Source organism: Neophocaena asiaeorientalis, unplaced genomic scaffold (genome assembly GCF_003031525.2).
Source record: "Neophocaena asiaeorientalis asiaeorientalis breed wild unplaced genomic scaffold, Neophocaena_asiaeorientalis_V1.1 scaffold78, whole genome shotgun sequence".
In the NCBI taxonomy this organism is placed as follows: Eukaryota; Metazoa; Chordata; class Mammalia; order Artiodactyla; family Phocoenidae; genus Neophocaena; species Neophocaena asiaeorientalis.
The window spans coordinates 14,274,678-14,293,760 of record NW_020175018.1 but is presented as its reverse complement, the minus strand read 5'-3'; the positions used below and the strand labels follow the sequence as shown (position 1 = coordinate 14,293,760).

The 19,083-nt window shown below is 41.5% G+C and overlaps 1 protein-coding gene across 4 annotated transcripts in view; it reads left to right on the top strand.

Annotated features, from left to right (window-relative positions):
* The window catches only part of FNBP1 (formin binding protein 1), a 135,203-nt gene that overhangs the window by 49,355 nt on the left and 66,765 nt on the right, over positions 1–19,083 (top strand). For all 4 annotated transcript variants that reach the window (XM_024762486.1, XM_024762484.1, XM_024762487.1 and 1 more), the window contains exons 3-4: positions 7,639–7,695; positions 8,402–8,549. In XM_024762486.1, coding sequence (XP_024618254.1) covers positions 7,639–7,695; positions 8,402–8,549 — 205 coding nt within the window. The remainder of the gene's footprint in view (positions 1–7,638; positions 7,696–8,401; positions 8,550–19,083) is intronic.

Genomic DNA, 19,083 nt, shown 5'->3' with positions numbered 1-19,083 from the left:
CAAGCATATCTAGAGAATAAGTTCCTAAAAGCAGCACTTTGGTTCTGGTAGAATTTGCCAAGTTGCCCTTCTCGGAGGCTGTGACCCTCATCACCACTTCAGAGTTCGTGGCGGTGCTACTCACCTTGACCCTCAATGCTTCTTGTTACCCATCTTTTTTATCTTTGCCGATTTGATAAGTAAAAATTGCTAAGTCTGAAAGGTAATTTGTCTCTTAGCATGAATGAGGTTGAGTATGTTTTTATACATTTGAGCCGTTTGTACTTTCTTCTTGATGAACCATTCTTGTCCTGGTCAATTTTTTTTTTTTAATTGGATCTCATTGTAAATGAAAGGTAACTGTGTAAAAGTCATTTTATAAAATATGTTGCATATTGTATATGCAAGGTATTAAATTTAAATTTACTTGTACAATTAAAAAGATTTTATTAAAGTGAAACTGAAGGATTTAGCAAACTTGAAATATTAAATTCTTATAAGATTTAGCAAAAAGATTATGAAAAATGTGTAGGGTGTCATTCCTGTTTTTTGTTTGTTTTTGTTTTTGCTTTAACTCATGTTGTAATTTTAAACAGGCTCAATTGACTCACTGCTAGGAAAGATAAAGAAAATAGTATTTACCTGTTTTACTTCCTCTCCTAATTGAGTTATATAATTTAGTCTGTAACATGAGTCTCACAGTTAATTTGTCTTAATTATAGATTTATGCTCATCACCATTCCTTCTACCACAGCCTCTCTACTTGTTTGTTGGCCTCAAGAAAAATAGGGTTATTTTCCCCCTATAGGAGCCTGTGGCATAATCCTCCAGTTCTTTCTTGTTTGAGAATGCCACTATCCAGTCATCCCTCAGAATCCGTGGGGTATTGGTTCCAGGAACACCACCCCCTGCCCCCGCCCGCCTCGGATACCAAAATCTGAAGATGCTCAAGTCCCTTATATAACATGGCATAGTATTTGTGTATAATCTACACACATCCTTCTGTATACTTTAAATCATCTCTTGATTACTTATAATACCTAATACAATGTAAATGCTGTGTAAACAGTTGCCATCATGAAGTTATTCACGTGTTGCTTTTTGGAACTTTCTGGAATTTTCCCCCCAATATTTTTGATCACAGTTCATTGACTCTGTGGATGTAGACCCCACAGATGTGGAAGGTAGACTGCACTTAACAACAATTTGACTTGATTATTCTCTGGTCATACTTTTCTCTCCAAACTTTGTTGCTGCATTGTCTTCTGGTTGAAAAGTCTGGGGCCAGCCAAATTTTTATTCTTTGTAGGTGACTTGCTTTTTTGACTCTGTATGTGAAGAATTTTTTGTTCCACTTTAGCAGTTTGATAACCTTACCAAGCAATGCCTTGTGGTTGATCACTCTTTGTCAATTTCCCTTTCATATGAAAAGTCAATAATTTATTTCAGGGGAACTTTCTTCAATTATATCTGAATTTTTTTCTGTTCTACTTATTGGGTCATATGCTTCAGAGATCCATTTTCCTTACGTTACAGCATCTTGTTCTTCAGATCTTTTTCTTTTTCTGATTATGAGAGTTGCTTTCCACGTTATGATTGTCTTAAAACTTTCCTCTCTTAAATTTGATATCCAGCCTAATTTATTTATTAGCTCTGGAGTTGTGTGTTTTAGTTCCTAGTTCATTTCCTTAGCTTTGCAGCCTCCCAGTTTCATCCCATTCTGTTTTATCCTGTAGGCTGGGGATTCTTGCTTTATTGGCTTTGTGTTTTTATTAAATTTGTTTATAGTGTAAGATATTCTGGAGGAGTTAGGATTTGCATCATTTCCTTGTATGTTTTCTTCCAGATTTCGGATTTTTCTCTGTCATTTTCTTCCTTCCTTTTCTTCTTCTTTTTTATTTTTATTTTTAAAAATTTTTGGCCACATTGGGTCTTCGTTGCCGTGCGCAGGCTTTCTCTAGTTGCAGTGAGTGCGGGCTACTCTTCGTTGCGGTGCGTGGGCTTCTCATTGCGGTGGCTTCTCTTGTTGCAGAGCGCGGGCTCAGTAGTTGTGGCGCACGGGTTTTGTTGCTCCACGGCATGTGGGATCTTCTCGGACCAGGGATCGAACCTGCGTCCCCTGCATTGACAGGCGGATTCTTAAGCACTGCGCCACCGGGGAAGTCCCTTCCTTTTCTTCTGTATTACATACTACATCCCTTCACCTTGCTTATATTTAATACAGGCAGTTTAGTGAAGTGGTTACAAGTAACAGACTCTAAGAGTCCCAATGCCTGGGATGTTCTTCCACTTAATTGTAATATGATTTGGGACAAATTACTCTCTGTGCTTTGTCTTTTTCATCTGTAATATGTGAATAATAATAATGATGATAATTCTCACCTTATAAGGCTCTTGAGGGGACTTAATGAGATAAAACACGTAAACGTCTTAGGTTGATGCCTAAGCATGTTTTTGTTATTAACACAAGCAACACCAGTGCCCCTGTTTGATCTGATAGAATGTGAATGATCACTGCTGTGCTTCCGGTGCCATTGGTCTTTCCCTCTGAGCTCCCTTATAGGGTCAGCGTGGAGGAAAGTGTTACCAAACCAGGTTCGTTTGCCAACATGCAACAAGCCAAACACTGAGACGCCGAGGTTTGCAGGAGGGAAAGGGTTTATTCACAAGGCAGCCAAGCGAGGAGATAGGAGAACAAGTCTCAGATCCACCTCCCTGAAGGTGAGAGACTTGGGATATTTATGGGATAAAGAAGCAGGGTAGTCTTAGGCGTGGGGAAAGGTGATTGCAGGTAGGGAAAAGGTGAGGTAATGAGTGTTCTGTGCGGCGTATCTGAGTTACTTGCTTCTTCATGGGATGCATGTTCAAAAATGGAGGCGCTTAGCATGAACTGAGGGTGGGGTTTTTGGCCCTCCTGGTGTCAAAATGTCATTTACCAGACACCCGTGCAGGCCCTGTTTTAGGTAGTCCCGACCAGTCTTAGCTGGCTTGAGCTTGAGCTAGACACAGCTAGCTCTAAGTTCCTGGAAAACAACCCAGGCAAACATCTTATTGTGTCGGCTGTGTGATGCTTGGAGGACAGCTAAGCCTTTTGTAGCAACAGTTACAGCATCGGCTTGATCGGTGAAGGCAGGTTACACGTGAAGGGGTTTTTAATAAACTGGAAGGCAAGCTCAAGAATTTCTGTTAGTCACCAGTTTTTATTAACCCCATGGGGCATGGTCTCAAAAGCACTTGTTTTTGTACATCTTGTCTTTGAGGCTCTGAGTTTTGTTGTCCGTTCTGAAACTTTGTTAGAGGTTCTGTTTTAGCATTCACTCCATTAGGTCAAAGGCGTTCACCCCTATTCCTTGGGAATCCCTAGGTCTTGTGGTAATCTTCCCCAGGCATTCAGCCTGCAGCCCTGGGAAGTAGAGACCCAGGTGGCCAGCCCCAGCTCCTGCCAAGTCCTGGCATCTGGGTGGTCAGCCTGCATGTCTTCCTCTCAGATCTTTTCTGTCACTGTTCCCTGAGTGCTTACTCACCCCTCAGTTTACTTCTGTCTGAATCGGTTTTCAGGGTTCTGTGGACTTGTTTCCCTCCCTGTGACTGTGAGGGTGGGGTCAAGCATCTGTTCTACACTGTTCTAGAATTTTCTGTCCCTCACGCTGGTCACCACTCCTCAGAGTGTGTAGACTGAGGTGACGTGCCTTTCTTCATTGGTTTATTTTCTGCTGTTGAAAATTTCCTGGCTTTTATTTCGCCTCTTGTTGGAAAAGCACAATTCTCTGATCAGATTTTATTGTGCCATCTTTATTTAGCAGTCTGTGGTGAGCTTTTAAAATATAAAAGACAGATTAAAAAAAAACAACAACACAAAACCATTCCTGTGTCCAGCCTTGGACCTTCCATTTCAGAGGGTCTGGAATGAGGCCCAAGTTTTTCCTTTTTAGAAGCCTCACCGCAGTTCTTAGGACCAACCAAATTTAAATCCAGTATCTTTATTAAAAGATGTATATTTTCCTTTTACCTTTTAATTAGCCTATCTGAAGAGCAAGTGTATAAAACAATTTAAATTTCTCAGAAAGACGCCATAAATTTAAAGGTGCTTTTGGTGTTTATTTGCTTGCTCATTTTTAGAGTAACCTCATACAAATAGGGCGAGAAAGCCCACCTCCAGAGAATGGAAATGCAAGTTGCTCTTTTTTTTGTAGTGGTCCCTGAGAGAAATACCCTTATCCCTTCTAGACCTCTTAAGCTTTTAGTTTTCTGCTGGTGTCTATAGAGTGAATTATTCATTGATGGGTTTTGTTTTTTTTTGTTTTTTTTTTGTTTTTTTTTGTTTTTTTTTTGCCGTACGCGGGCCTCTCACTGCCGTGGCCTCTCCCGTTGCGGAGCACAGGCTCCGGACGCGCAGGCTCAGCGGCCACGGCCCACGGGCCCAGCCGCTCCGGGGCACGAACCCGCGTCCCCTGCATCGGCAGGCGGACTCTCAACCACTGCTCCACCAGGGAAGCCCCATTGATGCTTTTAAGAAGCATTTTGAATGCTATATATGCTAACATCGTCAAAGTGATAATCATTCTTCAGTACTGGAGCGTCTTTACTGGAGATCACCCACAACAGGTCTTTAATCCTGGTTAGGATTTGACTGGTAAAACGGAACTATAAAAAGTACTGGTTTCACCTGGATCTCTTCAAGCTATGGTCCCTTCACCTAGATATAAAGTTTAAGTTATTTCTACATCTGCTAATGACTGAAAGCTAAAAAGAACATGTAGATTTAAATCAACCTCTAAAATAACAGTTTTGAATGAGTTTTTATATAAGATGTGAATTTAGAAGTGACATTTTCCATTTGTAATTTATAGTTAGCAGAAGAAATGGTCAGTATTTAAAACCATGCACTAAAAATATCTCACAGGCAACCTCTAGGCTTTTCAATACTGCAGGTCCCACATATGCTGCTTTAAATATATTTGGAAAATAACCTGTTGATTAGTCATCTGCTTTCCGTGGCTCCCCTTTTATTCCTGGTACATGTAAGTCGGAGCTATTGTTTTTATTAAATCTACCTTTTTAAGGACTAAATGTGGTAGGCAACTCAAAGAATTCTACCATGCTTTCAATATATAAGATTTATCTCTTTTAACAAAGTGAATCAGCTATGTATAGCTGATTCACTTTGTTATAAAGCAGACACTAACACACCATTGTAAAGCAATTATACTCCAATAAAGATGTTAAAAAAATTAAATTAAAAACAAAAATTTCTCTCTTTTGCATTAATTTTTCTCTAAGGCACCTGCTTCAAGGAAATACTGCTTTTTCACATTCTTTCAAATCTAAATCTATTAGATAATCTTTACTGTGTATCCAGAGTATCAGTAGAGAAAACACAACGTAGTTTGTTTAAGCATAACTCACGTGATAGCAACCTCCAAGTCAGTAGATTTTTCTTTCATCAGTTTGTCTAATTATAGTTTTTAAATTGTTATACACCCATGACTTCTTTTTTTTTTTTTATTTGTGGTACGCGGCCCTCTCTCTGTTGTGGCCTCTCCCGTTGTGGAGCACAGGCTCTGGACGCGCAGGCTCAGCGGCCATGGCTCACGGGCCCAGCCACTCCACGGCACATGGGATCTTCCTGGACTGGGGCACGAACCCACGTCCTCTGCATCGGCAGGCAGACTCTCAACCACTGTGCCACCAGGGAAACCCCATGACTTCTTTTTAAAGTAATTGTAACAATCACTATTCTATTGGGTGATATATATTCCCTGGGAATTTCCAAACTTTAAGGGACAATAGAGGTCATTTCACCCACCTGACTCAGGCTTACAGATGAGGAACTGGAAGCACAGGCTTGCCCATTGCTTTGTCTGAGGTTACACCATCTAGTCACATGGCCTCTGGGTTCCCAGAGCAACGTCCTTTTTACTAAAGTCCTCTGCCTCTTATGTCACCTAGTAACACCTGTTAGAGGTGAACTCACATTTTGCTTTGTCTGTAAAACGTACCGTGATCAAAACTGTAAACTTATTATTGCACACTTTTCTAGGCATATCTGTAGATTCAGGGGAAATGAAAGAAATAGAATGTGAAATAATGAAAGTAGCTACTATGAAAGAGGAATAGCAACATGGAATAAACAGGGAAGTGAATACTGAGATGCTGTCATATGGAGTCCCACTGTGGACCACTAGTCCACTCCTAGGGCTGTTGTTCTGCTTCTTTTTTTTTTTTTTTCCTGTACGCGGGCCTCTCACGGTTGTGGCCTCTCCCGCTGCGGAGCACAGGCTCAGCGGCCATGGCTCACGGGCCCAGCCGCTCCGCGGCATGTGGGATCTTCCCAGACCGGGGCACGAGCCCGCGTCCCCTGCATCGGCAGGCGGACTCTCAACCACTGCGCCACCAGGGAAGCCCTCTTTTTTTTAAAAATTGAAGTATAGTTGATGTTAACTTCTGCTGTACAGCAAAGTGAGTCATTTTCTGTTTTGTAGATAGGTTTATTTGTGCCATATTTTAGATTCCACATATAAGTGATATCATATGCTATTTGTCTTCTCTTTCTGACTTACTTCACTTAGTAAGGTCCATCCTTACTCCAGGTCCATCCATGTTGCTGCAAATGGCATTATTTCATTCTTTTTAATGGCTGAGTAGTATTCCATTGTATATATGTACCGCATCCTCTTTATCTATGGCTGTTCTTCTTCCTTTTTTCTTTTTCAATATTTATTTATTTATTGGCTGCATCAGGTCTTAGTTGCAGCACATGGGATCTTTCGTTGCATCGTGCAGGCTTCTCTCTAGTTGTGGTGCATGGGCTTAGTTGCCCTCCCGCATGTGGGATCTTAGTTCCCCGACCAGGGTTCGAACTGGTGTCCCCTGCATTGCAAGATGGATTCTTAACCACTGGACCACCAGGGAAGTCCCTTTATGGCTGTTCTTCTAACTACAGAAGCCAAAATCAGGACCCAAAAGAAATCAATCAGTGGGACAAATGTTAGTGAGTTTTCTTTTTTCAAGATTACCTCTTAGTTTTTGTGTAACTTGAAGCATGCAGAATGTAGAGGGGAGTATCTGGATTCTTGACCTGGAGATGGGATTAGGAAGATAGATTAGAGCAATTTTGACTAATCTGAGTGTGTTCAGTGCAAGCCTGCTAGGCAGGTTAAAAGTTCTCCTTGCTAAATGTCTTAGCATAAACATCCCCCCAAATATTGTCTCTACCTCCTTCAAGAAGACTTATTCACAAGTAGTTTTCATTAGGTTTTGGGAGAGCGGCACACAGCCTTGAAAACCTGCCCTTGACACTTTGATTTTTCATTCAAACATCTGGACTCAGTGCATATGCTTGCCTTGGATTTAGAGCAATAATGGTTGCATAGAAACACATGGTCTGCCCTCTCCGGTTAAATAATGTCAGGTCTTCACATCCAGGTAAACGACCAGTTGGCGACCATTTCTGTTCTTATTTGCTCTACCTTTAGGTAAAAGAGTCAAAGCTATGCAAGTCTTTCACGCTGAAAGATGGAAGGAAACAAATGGATTTCAGCTGTGGACGTTTTGTGACTTTTCTTTTTTTAACTTGTAAACAAAAGCACTGACTTCTTTCATTCCTGATTTCTCAGTTATCTTTCCGTGTAAGGTGACATGTCTGCCTTTTTGTTTTAGGAATCTTTCGAAGAAATACCAACCTAAAAAGAACTCGAAGGAGGAAGAAGAATACAGGTGTGTTTATCATTGATTGTTATGTGGTAATATCTATATGGCATTGGCGATGATTATAAAGGAAATCTACATATATTTTGTAGATATAATATATCTACAAAAACAAGTTGCCTTCCTCATTCATATCTGTGCCAGTTTTTAAATTGGGGGAAAGACAATAAAAACCTACTCAAATAACTTATACTGAGTCCCTAGACCCATTCCAGATTGTTTCAGTTAAGGTAATTAGGAAAAGCTTAGAATATAATCTAAGCAAATACAGGAAGTGTGGACTATGCACTCTACATCTTGATTTGGTTTTGTAATATCAGGCGTCTCATTCATCCAAGAAGTATGTCTGTTTCGGACAGCAATTAAGACATCTTAACATGAAAAGTCCAAAAGTATTATCTATAATTTAGATCTAAATATCCCTGATATTAGTACCTATAGTACATATATGTATTTTGGGTTATATGTGGGCTATTACCAAAGCCAAATATTGCCTTATGTAGGGCAATTCGGCTTTACACAATGAAAAATGTTTCAGTTGTAATTTATCCTGCGCCATTTTGATGAGAACCCTCTTATGTGTAATGAATTGTCAAGACCCTATGGGAGCTGTATGCAGATTAACCTGATTTTAATTACTCTTTCGCTGGTGGGAAGCAACATGAGAGAGGATGTGCCTCGTTTGAAAAGGAGTGGTGTGCATTCTGTTCTGTAGGTATACAGCATGCAAAGCCTTCCTTTCTACCCTGAATGAGATGAACGATTATGCTGGACAACATGAAGTCATCTCCGAGAACATGACCTCCCAGATCACCATGGAGTTAGCACGCTACGTCCAGGAATTGAAGCAGGAGAGGAAATCGGTAACTAAAATTTGTTTTTTCTTCCTATGAGATGGACCAAAGATGATGGGAATATCCCTACAAGTTTTAAAATTATCAATAAATGGAATCATATGAGATGGTGGGTCTTAAATTGCCACCTTTGAGACACGTATAAACATTCCTGACCCTGTTCGTAGAAAGTGTTTCTATGAACACTGGAGTAATTTTTTTTTGTTTTTTTTTTTTTGTTTTTTTTTTGCGGTACGCGGGCCTCTCACCGCCGCGGCCTCTCCCGTTGCGGAGCACAGGCTCCGGACACGCAGGCTCAGCGGCCATGGCTCACGGGCCCAGCCGCTCCACGGCACGTGGGATCCTCCCGGACCGGGGCACGAACCCGTATCCCCTGCATCGGCAGGCAGACTCCCAACCACTGCGCCACCAGGGAAGCCCTGGAGTAATTTAATGAGTAAATTATATAGTAATTTAATGAGTAAATTACTAGTCTTACATCCAATTTCAAGCATCGCTCAGACTTTCTGAAACTCATTTGTGGATCCCAGAATACGAACCCCTTTGAGGAATTTAAATATATTTGCGGCTATCAGATATACAAGAGTAAGCAACACAATATGATGTATGCTGTGTGGAATAAACTGTGTTAAAATAAATGTTATAAGGAGTTCAAAAGAGCCAGAAGGATGACCTCAGTTACAGCCACTCCGTTCCGTGGCTCATTCATTGTCATCTAATGAACAGGGCCTTTTTGTTCCTCTTGTCATCATTACAGTCTTTTCATAGCTTTTGTTGTTAACAAAAGGGAAAAATGTACCCTCAAGTAAAATATATTCATAGTCCAGATTTTGCCCTAAGGGATTTATCATTAAGCCATGGTGGTCTGTATCATTGTACTTTGAGCCTGTGAGGTGCATAATAACTTGTTAGTAATAAAGTACCAAAGTTGGCCAGTGATGTGCTTTTCTATATAAATTTGAGCCCACAGTAATTCTTTTAGTGCTCTGGAGATACGTGAGACAACAAGATCGATAGGTTTCTTGCTGAAATGGTGGAGATATTAAATAATAATGACCAAAATAATTATTTAATTGCAGTTGTGATAGTTTCAACAAAGTACGAGTACATATGTGAGAACATATAAAAAATGGGAACACCTAACATGCTTATGCTCTGGATCATGGGAGAGCTTCCTGGGGGGCTTGACAGTTAAGGCTTTAACAGGACTTGAGGGACAAGTAGGAGTTGCATGGGACAAACATTCAATAGAGGGAGCAGCTGTGCAAAGGCCCTGAGACAGGAAGGTGTTTGGAACATCTGAGGAGTTTAGTTCTTTCTGAACTATAAATATGTAGCAAATAGCTTTGGGTATGTTTAGAAGTTAGGAAGAGATATATGCCTTAGGATCAACCCACTGAATTACAAAAAGAGTTAATACACTGAGCTGATGTTTTTATCTATTCACATTAAAGCAGTGATTACCATGCAGGCACAATTTTGCTCCCCGCCCCAGCAAACATTTGTCAATGTCTGGAGACATTTTTGGTTGTTAGGGGCATTATAGCTGGGGGGTTGCTACTGGCATCTAGTGGGTAGGACCCAAAGGTGCTGCTAAACATCCTATAACACAAAGAACAGCCTCCACGACAAAGAATTGCCTGATCCAAAATGTCCACAGGGGCTGAGAAACCCTGCACCCGAGCTCCAATTCGGTGACAGTATCTATAGACCATGGAGACTGGTCTTTTATAAGAAAAGGAGAGCTTTTCTTTTACATGATGGAAAGGAAGAAGTGAAACAGAATATTAAGGTTTGGAATTAAGCAAAATACCTAATATAATCATTAAGTAAACACAGTAAATCTGAACACGATGCTGGACTACTTCCCTGGTTCCTGACTTTCCCTTGACCTTGCAAAGTTTATACCTTCTTCTTATTTGTTACTTTGGTCAGTGGCTTGTGTCTCTTGCTGACCTTCCTTCACTCATACAGTTTAACATTTTAGCCAACACCCTAAACAAAAACTCTGTGTATTTACCTTAGTAGCAATCATTAATTGTATTTCTGGAGTGAATCATGAAATGTGAAGCCCACATAACTTGGCCTCCTCCTACTTTTTTTGAATTCTCCCCCTCCAACCACGTGGCCTTCTTACCCTGTGCGATCCAGCCCCAGGGCCTTTGCACTGGCCTTTCTCGCCTTGGTAAGCTTTTCCCCCAGGTATCTGCAGAACTCACTTCCTGACTTCTTTCTCAGGAGTATCATCTCGTGGAGGTCTATCTTGTTTACCTTATTTAAAATTACAAAGTCCCCCCACCTTCTCCACCCCATTTCTACCACGTCCCCCTGCTTTATTTTTCTTTAGTACTTAACCAGCACCTAACATCTTATGTATTTACTTGTTTGTTTTACTTTCACCCCACGCTGTAAGCTCCACTAGGGCAAGAATTTTCTTGTCCACTGTTGTATTCTCAGTCCCTGGAACGGTGCCCAGTGTGGCACAAAGCAGGCTCTCGATCAATACTCTTGGAGTGAAAGAAAGAATTGAGAAGTAGAAGCAGCCTTCTTCGACATAGCTTAGTTCTCAGTTAGACTTTGTCTTACTAGTTGCAGAGCCTTGTATTTCTTTGCTGTGTTATGATTGTGTCCTTCTGTTTTATTTACTCACTGGTAATCATGTCTTTTTTACAGTCTGTCATGTCTGTACTTTGAATTCTTTTTCTTTTTTAATTAAAAATTATAGGAATTTAATGAGTAAATTATAGGTGGTGCAGACACAGGTTAAATAATATCTTGCCATGCATAGTGTTCCTTTTATTTTAAGGGGAATTACACGTACACTTCTCTGAGTCAGATGTTCTGTTGAGAGGAGCTGTAAACAGTATGCTGTCTTAAAGCCTTTTGTAATTCTATTGAGATGAAAATTTAAGAAATTGTGAAACCTTTTAAAATTCTAGAAAGAATATCAGTAAGTACATTTGTGGTGTTTTAATATCACGCATCATGAACATTTCTGCTTTGCTTATTATGTGGGTAATAGCTACCGTTATTTTGAATGACTGCATGATGTGGCATTGTGTTGATGTTCTCTGATTTCTAAAATTACTCTCATAATATTGGATATTTAACTGTTTGGCCTCAAGTGTTCGTTTTTGTTTTTTGTTTTTTTTGTGTGGTACGCGGGCCTCTCACTGTTGTGGCCTCTCCCGTTGCGGAGCACAGGCTCCGGACGTGCAGGCTCAGCGGCCATGGCTCACGGGCCCAGCCGCTCCGCGGCATGTGGGATCTTCCCAGACCGGGGCACGAACCCGCGTCCCCTGCATCGGCAGGCGGACTCTCAACCACTGCGCCACAGAGAAGCCCCTCAAGTGTTCGTTTTTACAGGTTATAATAACTGACTTCTATCCTCACAGCATCCCTGGGGGAGGGGGAGGGCCGTTATCTTATACATTGCGCTCATTATCTTACATTTTGCTAGCAGGCAGCCCACGTCTCAGGGCAGCGTGCATTCACACACATGCTCTGGTTCCCACTGAGTTATTTTCTGGATCTTACACCCCAGGATGCTGGGCTGACTGGTGTGAAGGTCTCCATCAGCAGTCAGCTGTAGAAAGGGCTCCTTGAGATCATCTCATACTATGCAGTGTTTCTCCTTGCAGCCTTTCACCTTTGGCTACCCTGAATTTTCTTAGTAAGTGATCTAATTTTCATAAGGATGACTGTCAAAACCACAGTAGAATGTGATGGCTTCCACTTTCTGGTGATGGTACTTATCAGCAGAAGTGCCACAACAGAGCGAGAGCCCAAATCCAGCTCTTCTGGGGTCAAATCCCGTTGCTGCTTCAATGCGGGACCATGAAGGGCTGACAGTGAACTTCAGATCTTCTTTAGAGGAGAGGAGAGCCTCAATCAGCAGTATGTCCAGAGAGCCGCAGCTCCCGGCCGTCAGGGAGGAGAGGAAAGGACCCAGGCTCTGCAGTCAACAAACCCACTCAGGACTCCGGCAGCCCCACCAGCTAGGAAACCTTAGGCAGGTTATATAACTCTCTGAGCAGCCAGTTCTGCATCTGTAACTGAGGCTGATTATAATAAACCACCTTCCCGAGTTCAGGGGAGGATCGCAAGAAGCCAGGTGCAAACCGCCTAGCACCACATTCTGTGTATTGATGTATAGGCACTGCATATCTGGTACCTTCCATCAGGTCATTCTGTTTCTCAATACAGAATCTCCTTTCTACTCCAGAAAGGGTTTGATCAGGGTTTATTACAGAAAACAGGAGCAGATACAGGTCTCCTTGTGACCATATGTCATAACAATATTGTCCATAACAGGACCAGTCTAAAAAATGTTGAATTGGCTGACGGCATTGAAAACAAGCCGCTTTTAAAATTTTAGGTCGAGTTACTGTTTCTCATGGCTGACTAGAAATAGTGTCTTGTTTAAGTACCATTCTTAACCATCAGCCTAATACATTTTGGGCCATTTGATACAGTGGCGAAATCCTCCCTGCCCAAAGGGATGATTTAGAATTTACAGGATTACTGCTGGATCTCGTTACTGCATATAGAGAGGATTTCCAAGTTCAGTTCAGAATACTAGTAGAAAATTACTTTTCATATAGATTTTGCGATATTTCGTTAGATGAATCTCTAACAAGAGTGCCTGGTGAGAAATAGCTCACCATGCAAAAGATGAGGTTTCCTTCCTTTTTTGAATGGATTTGAAAGGAAGTAGAAGACAGTAACATAGTGGGAGAGATGGATATTCTCCTTGCCTCTGAGGCCATATCATGCTCCTGGGCCAGCTGTTTGATCGTAAACAAAAGCTTAAAGTCTTAAAGGTGTAACTGATTCACTTTCCTGTACAGCAGAAGCTAACACAAGATTGTAAATCAACTGTACTCCAATAAAAATTAATTTTAAAAACTCTTGAAGTCTTAAAAGTAAAGTAGGGTAGTACTTGTTGTTCATGTTTTTGGGAGAAAGGATGATTTTTTAAATTTATTTTATTTTTTATTGAAGTGTAGTTGATTTACAATGTTATGCCAGTCTCTGCTGTACAACAAAGTGACTCAGTTACACACACGTATATATACATTGCTTTTGGGACTTCCCTGGCGGTCCAGTGGTTAAGGCTCTGCGCTTCTGCAGCAGGGGGCACAGGTTTGACCCCTGGTCGGGGAACTAAGATCCCACATGCCACGTGGTGAGGCCAAAAAAAAAAAAAAGCGTGAAAAGACTTTGTCAACATAAAAAAAAAATTCTTTCCCACTATGGTTTATCCCAGGAGATTGGATATAGTTCCCTGTGCTATACAGTAGGACCTTGTTGTTCATCCATTCTAAATGTAATAGTTTGCATCCACTAAACCCCAAACTCCCAGTCCATCCCTCTCCCTCCCCACCACACCACCCCTGCCCCCCCATCCCTGGCTTCATTCTCTATGTCTGTGAGTCTGTTTCTGTTTTGTAGATAGGTTCACTTGTGCCGTATTTTAGATTCTACATAAAAGTGATATCATATGGTATTTGTCTTTCTCTTTCTGACTTACTTCACATAGTACGATAATCTCTAGGTCCATCCATGCTGCTGCAGATGGCATTATTTCGTTCTTTTTTTATGGCTGAGTAGTATTCCATTGTATATATGTATCACCTCTTCTTTATCCATTCATCTGCTGATGGACATTTAGGTTGTTTCCATGTTTTGGCTATTGTGAATAGTGCTGCTGTGAACATAGGGGTGCGTGTATCTTTTTGAATTACAGTTTTGTCCCGGTATATGCCCAGGAGTGGAATTGCTGGATCATATGGTAGTTCTATTTTTAGTTTTCTGAGGAACGTCCATACTGTCTTCCATAATGGCTGCACCAGCTTACATTCCCACCAGCAGAGTAGGAGGGCTCCCTTTTCTCCACACCCTCTCCAGCGTTTGTTATTTGTAGACTTGAGAAAATATGATTTTTATGCAGCAGTTTCCACATATGCTATGTTCTCCTATTACAGTGCAGCTCACTCACATAATATTATAAATAACCAGTGTTGCTCCTGACACACAAAAATCCATTTGCTCGTTTTGATGAGAATATGTTGGTTTTGTAAAAGGAAATTCTTTAAAAGAGAGCTCTGACTTGCCATTTGCAAGAGCACAGCCGTTGAGGTTCTTTCCAAAGCCTGGTGTTCAAGCCAGCAGCAGTTCTCATTAGGAAACACCAACACTCCTGGAAGCCTGAGAGGAGGGGGGCTCTTAATTTCTTCACCTCATGGGCTCCACTTAAGGCAACTGTATTTTTGGCAAGATGCTCACCTTCTCTTTAGAGGTAATGGACTCAGTGGCCAGTCCTTGGGGTGAATATAAGTCAAAGTACACAGTGACCGTTCTTACAGGAAGTACAAGATTCCTCATCTCTTTAAGCTGACCACATACAATAAGAACGTCTGTTTCTTTTGTTTACTTTCCCTTTTTAAGGGGAGTTGCTGTGATTCATTGATTAGTTACCAAAGTTTTTAAAGAATGTTACTAAAACTCTGAATTAAAGAACAAATACTCACAATCCTTATCAGTCAAAAGCATCATTTTTCCAAGTTTCCTTCTGGATGTCATTTATAGATATATAGATAGTTATTTATATAGAGAAGTACTGATATCCTCTATATATGGATATAATACACATATAATATTTAAGAGTATTAGTCCTAGTATAGGTATAATTTGTTTTTCTTTATTCCCATTCAATATCATAAACACTTTATATGTTTCTACATGAAAATATATAGTTTTCATAATTAGAATTTTAGTGGCTATGTATTATTCTAACACATAATTCACTTAACTAATTATTGTTTGATCATAGGCTATTAGTGGTTTCTGATTATTTATTTAGTTATTTAGTTGGTTATATAAATCATACTGCCGTGAATTCTTTACTTCTGTAGCTGTTTTCTTTGTGTGTGGGGTGGGGATTATTTCTCCAAGCTAAATTCCCAGAAATGAGACTATGAGGTCAAAGCAGACCAGATTCATGGTTCTTGGTTAAACTTTGGCCATTTGTGAGATTGATGGTCTTTAAAAGAAGAAAAGATGAGATTCCCAAATTGCTGAAAGGATCAACGTGGGTGTGAATTGGCTTATCTGAGATGTGGGTAATTCAGAGCTGCTATCAGATAGATTCCTCTGAAAGAACTATTATAAATATGCTCTTACTAGCAATTTTTGCACTCTGAATCAAGTTATTAAAGAATTTTAGAGAGAGAGGTTCAGCTCCAACCTTTGAGTCTGTGTAGGGTTATCTGCAGTGGTCACCACTAACTACGTATGAGGGATTTATGGGGATTTATAGCTCCAGGAGGGGAATGCGGAGGTTCCAGCCAACATTTACTGGAACCTCCAACTACATTTCTCCTGGCAGGTGGAAGGAACGCTTGATTACGAAATGTTGGCCAGGAGCAGAATCACTTTTTGGCAATGGTTATCTGAAGAGTTCTGGAGGAAATAATTATACCTTCAGTGACTCACTAAAAATTTTTATAAATCTCAGATAATGCTTGCAAGACCCCACATTACTGAGAATTGACAATATGAAAATTTCCCCCAAGGTTTTGGAAATGTTTAAAAGTGGATACTAAAAGCCACACATTTACACAGTGGTTAAGAATCTGCCTGCCAATGCAGGGGATACGAGTTCGAGCCCTGGTCCGGGAAGATCCCACGTGCCGCGGAGCAACTAAGCCCGTGCGCCACAGCTACTGAGCCCGCGAGCCACAACTACTGAAGCCCACGTGCCACGACTACTGAAGCCCGTGTGCCTAGAGCCCGTGCTCCACAACAAGAGAAGCCACTGCAATGAGAAGCCCGCGCACCGCAACGAAGAGTAGCCCCCCCTTGCTGCAACTAGAGAAGGCCCATGTGCAGCAACAAAGACCCAACTCAGCCACAAATAAATAAATAAATAAATAAATAAAATTTTAAAATAAATAAATAAAATAAAAGCCACACATTTAAAAGTTTAGGTATTGGCTATATCCTATTTATGAAACTTACGAAGAGGCTTAATTTCCTACGAGGCAGTTCTGCGCCCAGACTGACTCTAATATGTTTAGAACATGTTTTGGTTTTTTGGTTGGTCTTTGTTGGTTTGTTTGTTTTTTGGCTGCACTGTGCCATGCAGCTTGTGGGATCTCAGTTTCCTGACCTGGGCCACGGCAGTGAAAGTGCTGAATCCTAACCACTGGACCACCAGGGCACTCCCTAGAACATGTTTTTATAAGAGATGATAGCAAAGGGACAAAACTTAGCATGAAGGAAAGCAAAAAGTAAAAGGAGCTTATCTATATGACCAAGCTAATTACAAATCTGTTTTTGATTTATTCAGTCCTATTGAGATTCAACTGTGGATACTCTGTTATAAAGCCAGAACCTGTAGGAAGAAAACACAGGAAAGCAAGGCAGATCTTAGATTTCATGATCTGGAAAAGAAGCAGCGGGTCTAAAGAGCTGTTCTTCCTTACTGGTGTTACAGCATTTATTTAAATAAATCAAAAAGCGGGAAACCCTATAAAAGTTGTTGGTCTTCTGCGTGTCACGCTTATACAGCACCCACTAATATCCCCTGGTTTAATGTATGTCTAGAAGGTGTATTTTGTTTTGTTCTGTCCTCTTTGTTTTCAAAGAACATGTGATAGCGGCAATCAATTAATTAACACCCTGTCCCCACTGTGGTTCTGTCACTGCAAAACCATTGGCCTGGTGAACCAAAGAAATTTTATTTTCTCATTTATGGGGTAACATACTTAATTATCAGGATCCTTAAATTCTGTCCTTGATTTCCTGGATTTGAAATGTGACTTTGGGTTTTGTATTTCCCCCTTGTAAGTTAGAATGAGACCTTCTTTTTCTTCTAAAAAGTATGAGAATTTCTTGACTACTGTGGTGTATCTCACCTGACTCTCCTATATCCAGTCATCTCCCCTTAAATGTCCGATATAGCATCACCCATCACCCATGTCTACACCGCTGTCAGCAGAGGCCCTGGAGCCCGGCAATAGTGTGAAAGATGCCCCAGAGTTGTGCAATGCGGTGGCCCTGTCAACCTGTCCAAAACAAACTTTGGATTCCCCAAAGTTTATCCTTTATCATGCCCCATTCCGAACTGCAATTCCTGCCATCTGTGAATGGCAGTCCTTTTTAACCCAGTTGGTCTGGCCAAAAACGTGGGGCACCCAGGACTTACTTTTCCCTTATGCCCCATCTTCTGTCTAATGTCAAGTCCTGTCGGCTCCCCCTTCAGTAATTGTTCTGAATCCAAACACTTCTCACCACATCTAGTCTCTCATCATCTCTCATCTGGAGGACTGTCCTAAGCCTTTTATTTTTAACTCATCTCTGCTTCCAGGCTTGCCCCATGGTCCATGATCCAGCCCCCCATCTCCATCTCCACCACCAGCTCATCCTTAGGCAGGTGGTCCCCATCCTCCTGCCTGGTCCCCCTGCACCTCCTGCCCCCATTCAGTCCATTCTCCATACAGCAGCCAGCGCAACCTTGTGATCGTGCAAATCAGACCATGTCCCTTCCCTTAAAATTTCCAGTAGCTTTCCATTGTGCTCACGTGGCTTGGGAGGCTGTCCACGGTCTAGCCCTTGCCTTCTTCTGCCTTATCCTTCCTCTCAGTCTAATTGCACTGGCTTCTAGCTGTTCCTTGGATACACCAAGCCCTTTCCCACTTCAAAGCATCTGCATTAGCTGTTCCTGCTGCTTGGAAGGGTGTTGCCGAGAACTTTGCAATTTCACTCCTACGCTTTATTCAAGTCTCTGCTCAAGCATCCTCCCAGACCGCCCTATCTAAATGCTGCCTGCACCCACACCCATTCCTCTTTAGTTCCTTACCCTCTTTCTCTTACTGCTGTGTCCACTATTTCACTAGGAAAGGGGCTTTGTTTTATTCACAAGTAAAGCAACACCCTGCACATGTGGGTGTGGAATTAACACCTGTCGAGTGAACGATTTGAGTTAGATTTTAAGATCTTTCAGCCCAAGGAAGGATTACTGTCCCGAAAGTTTCACCCATCAGCCTAACTCTACCTAAAATCCTTATTAAGGGCGATTTTCCTTGTTTTGGTTTGGAAGAACAGTTTCATACCCTTGCAAGAGGTCAAGTGAGGAGTCTGAGTCATTTGCTGCTTAATACTGATCATCTGAAGATCCTTTCATCCCGAGTTAACCGGGATTCTTCAGAGGAATTAGAATTTTAAGGGATGTGAAAGAAGGGATCCTTTTGAAGAACAGTTTAAAAAAGACGACTGGAGTCTAGGTAAAAAGTGTGGATGTGGGGAATTCCCTGGCGGTCCAGTGGTTAGGACTCAGTGCTCTCACTGCCGAGGCCTGGGGTTCTGTCCCTGGTCGGGGAACTAAGATCCCACAAGCTGCACGGCAAAGCCAAGAAAAAAAAAAGTGTGGATGTGGGGAGAGTGCTGGGGAGTAAAAGCCAGCATGAGAATAAGAGGGTCGGTGGGGTAAGGGCACAGCAGGAGAGGGGATGAAGGAAACTTGGCCGGGGCTGCCGGG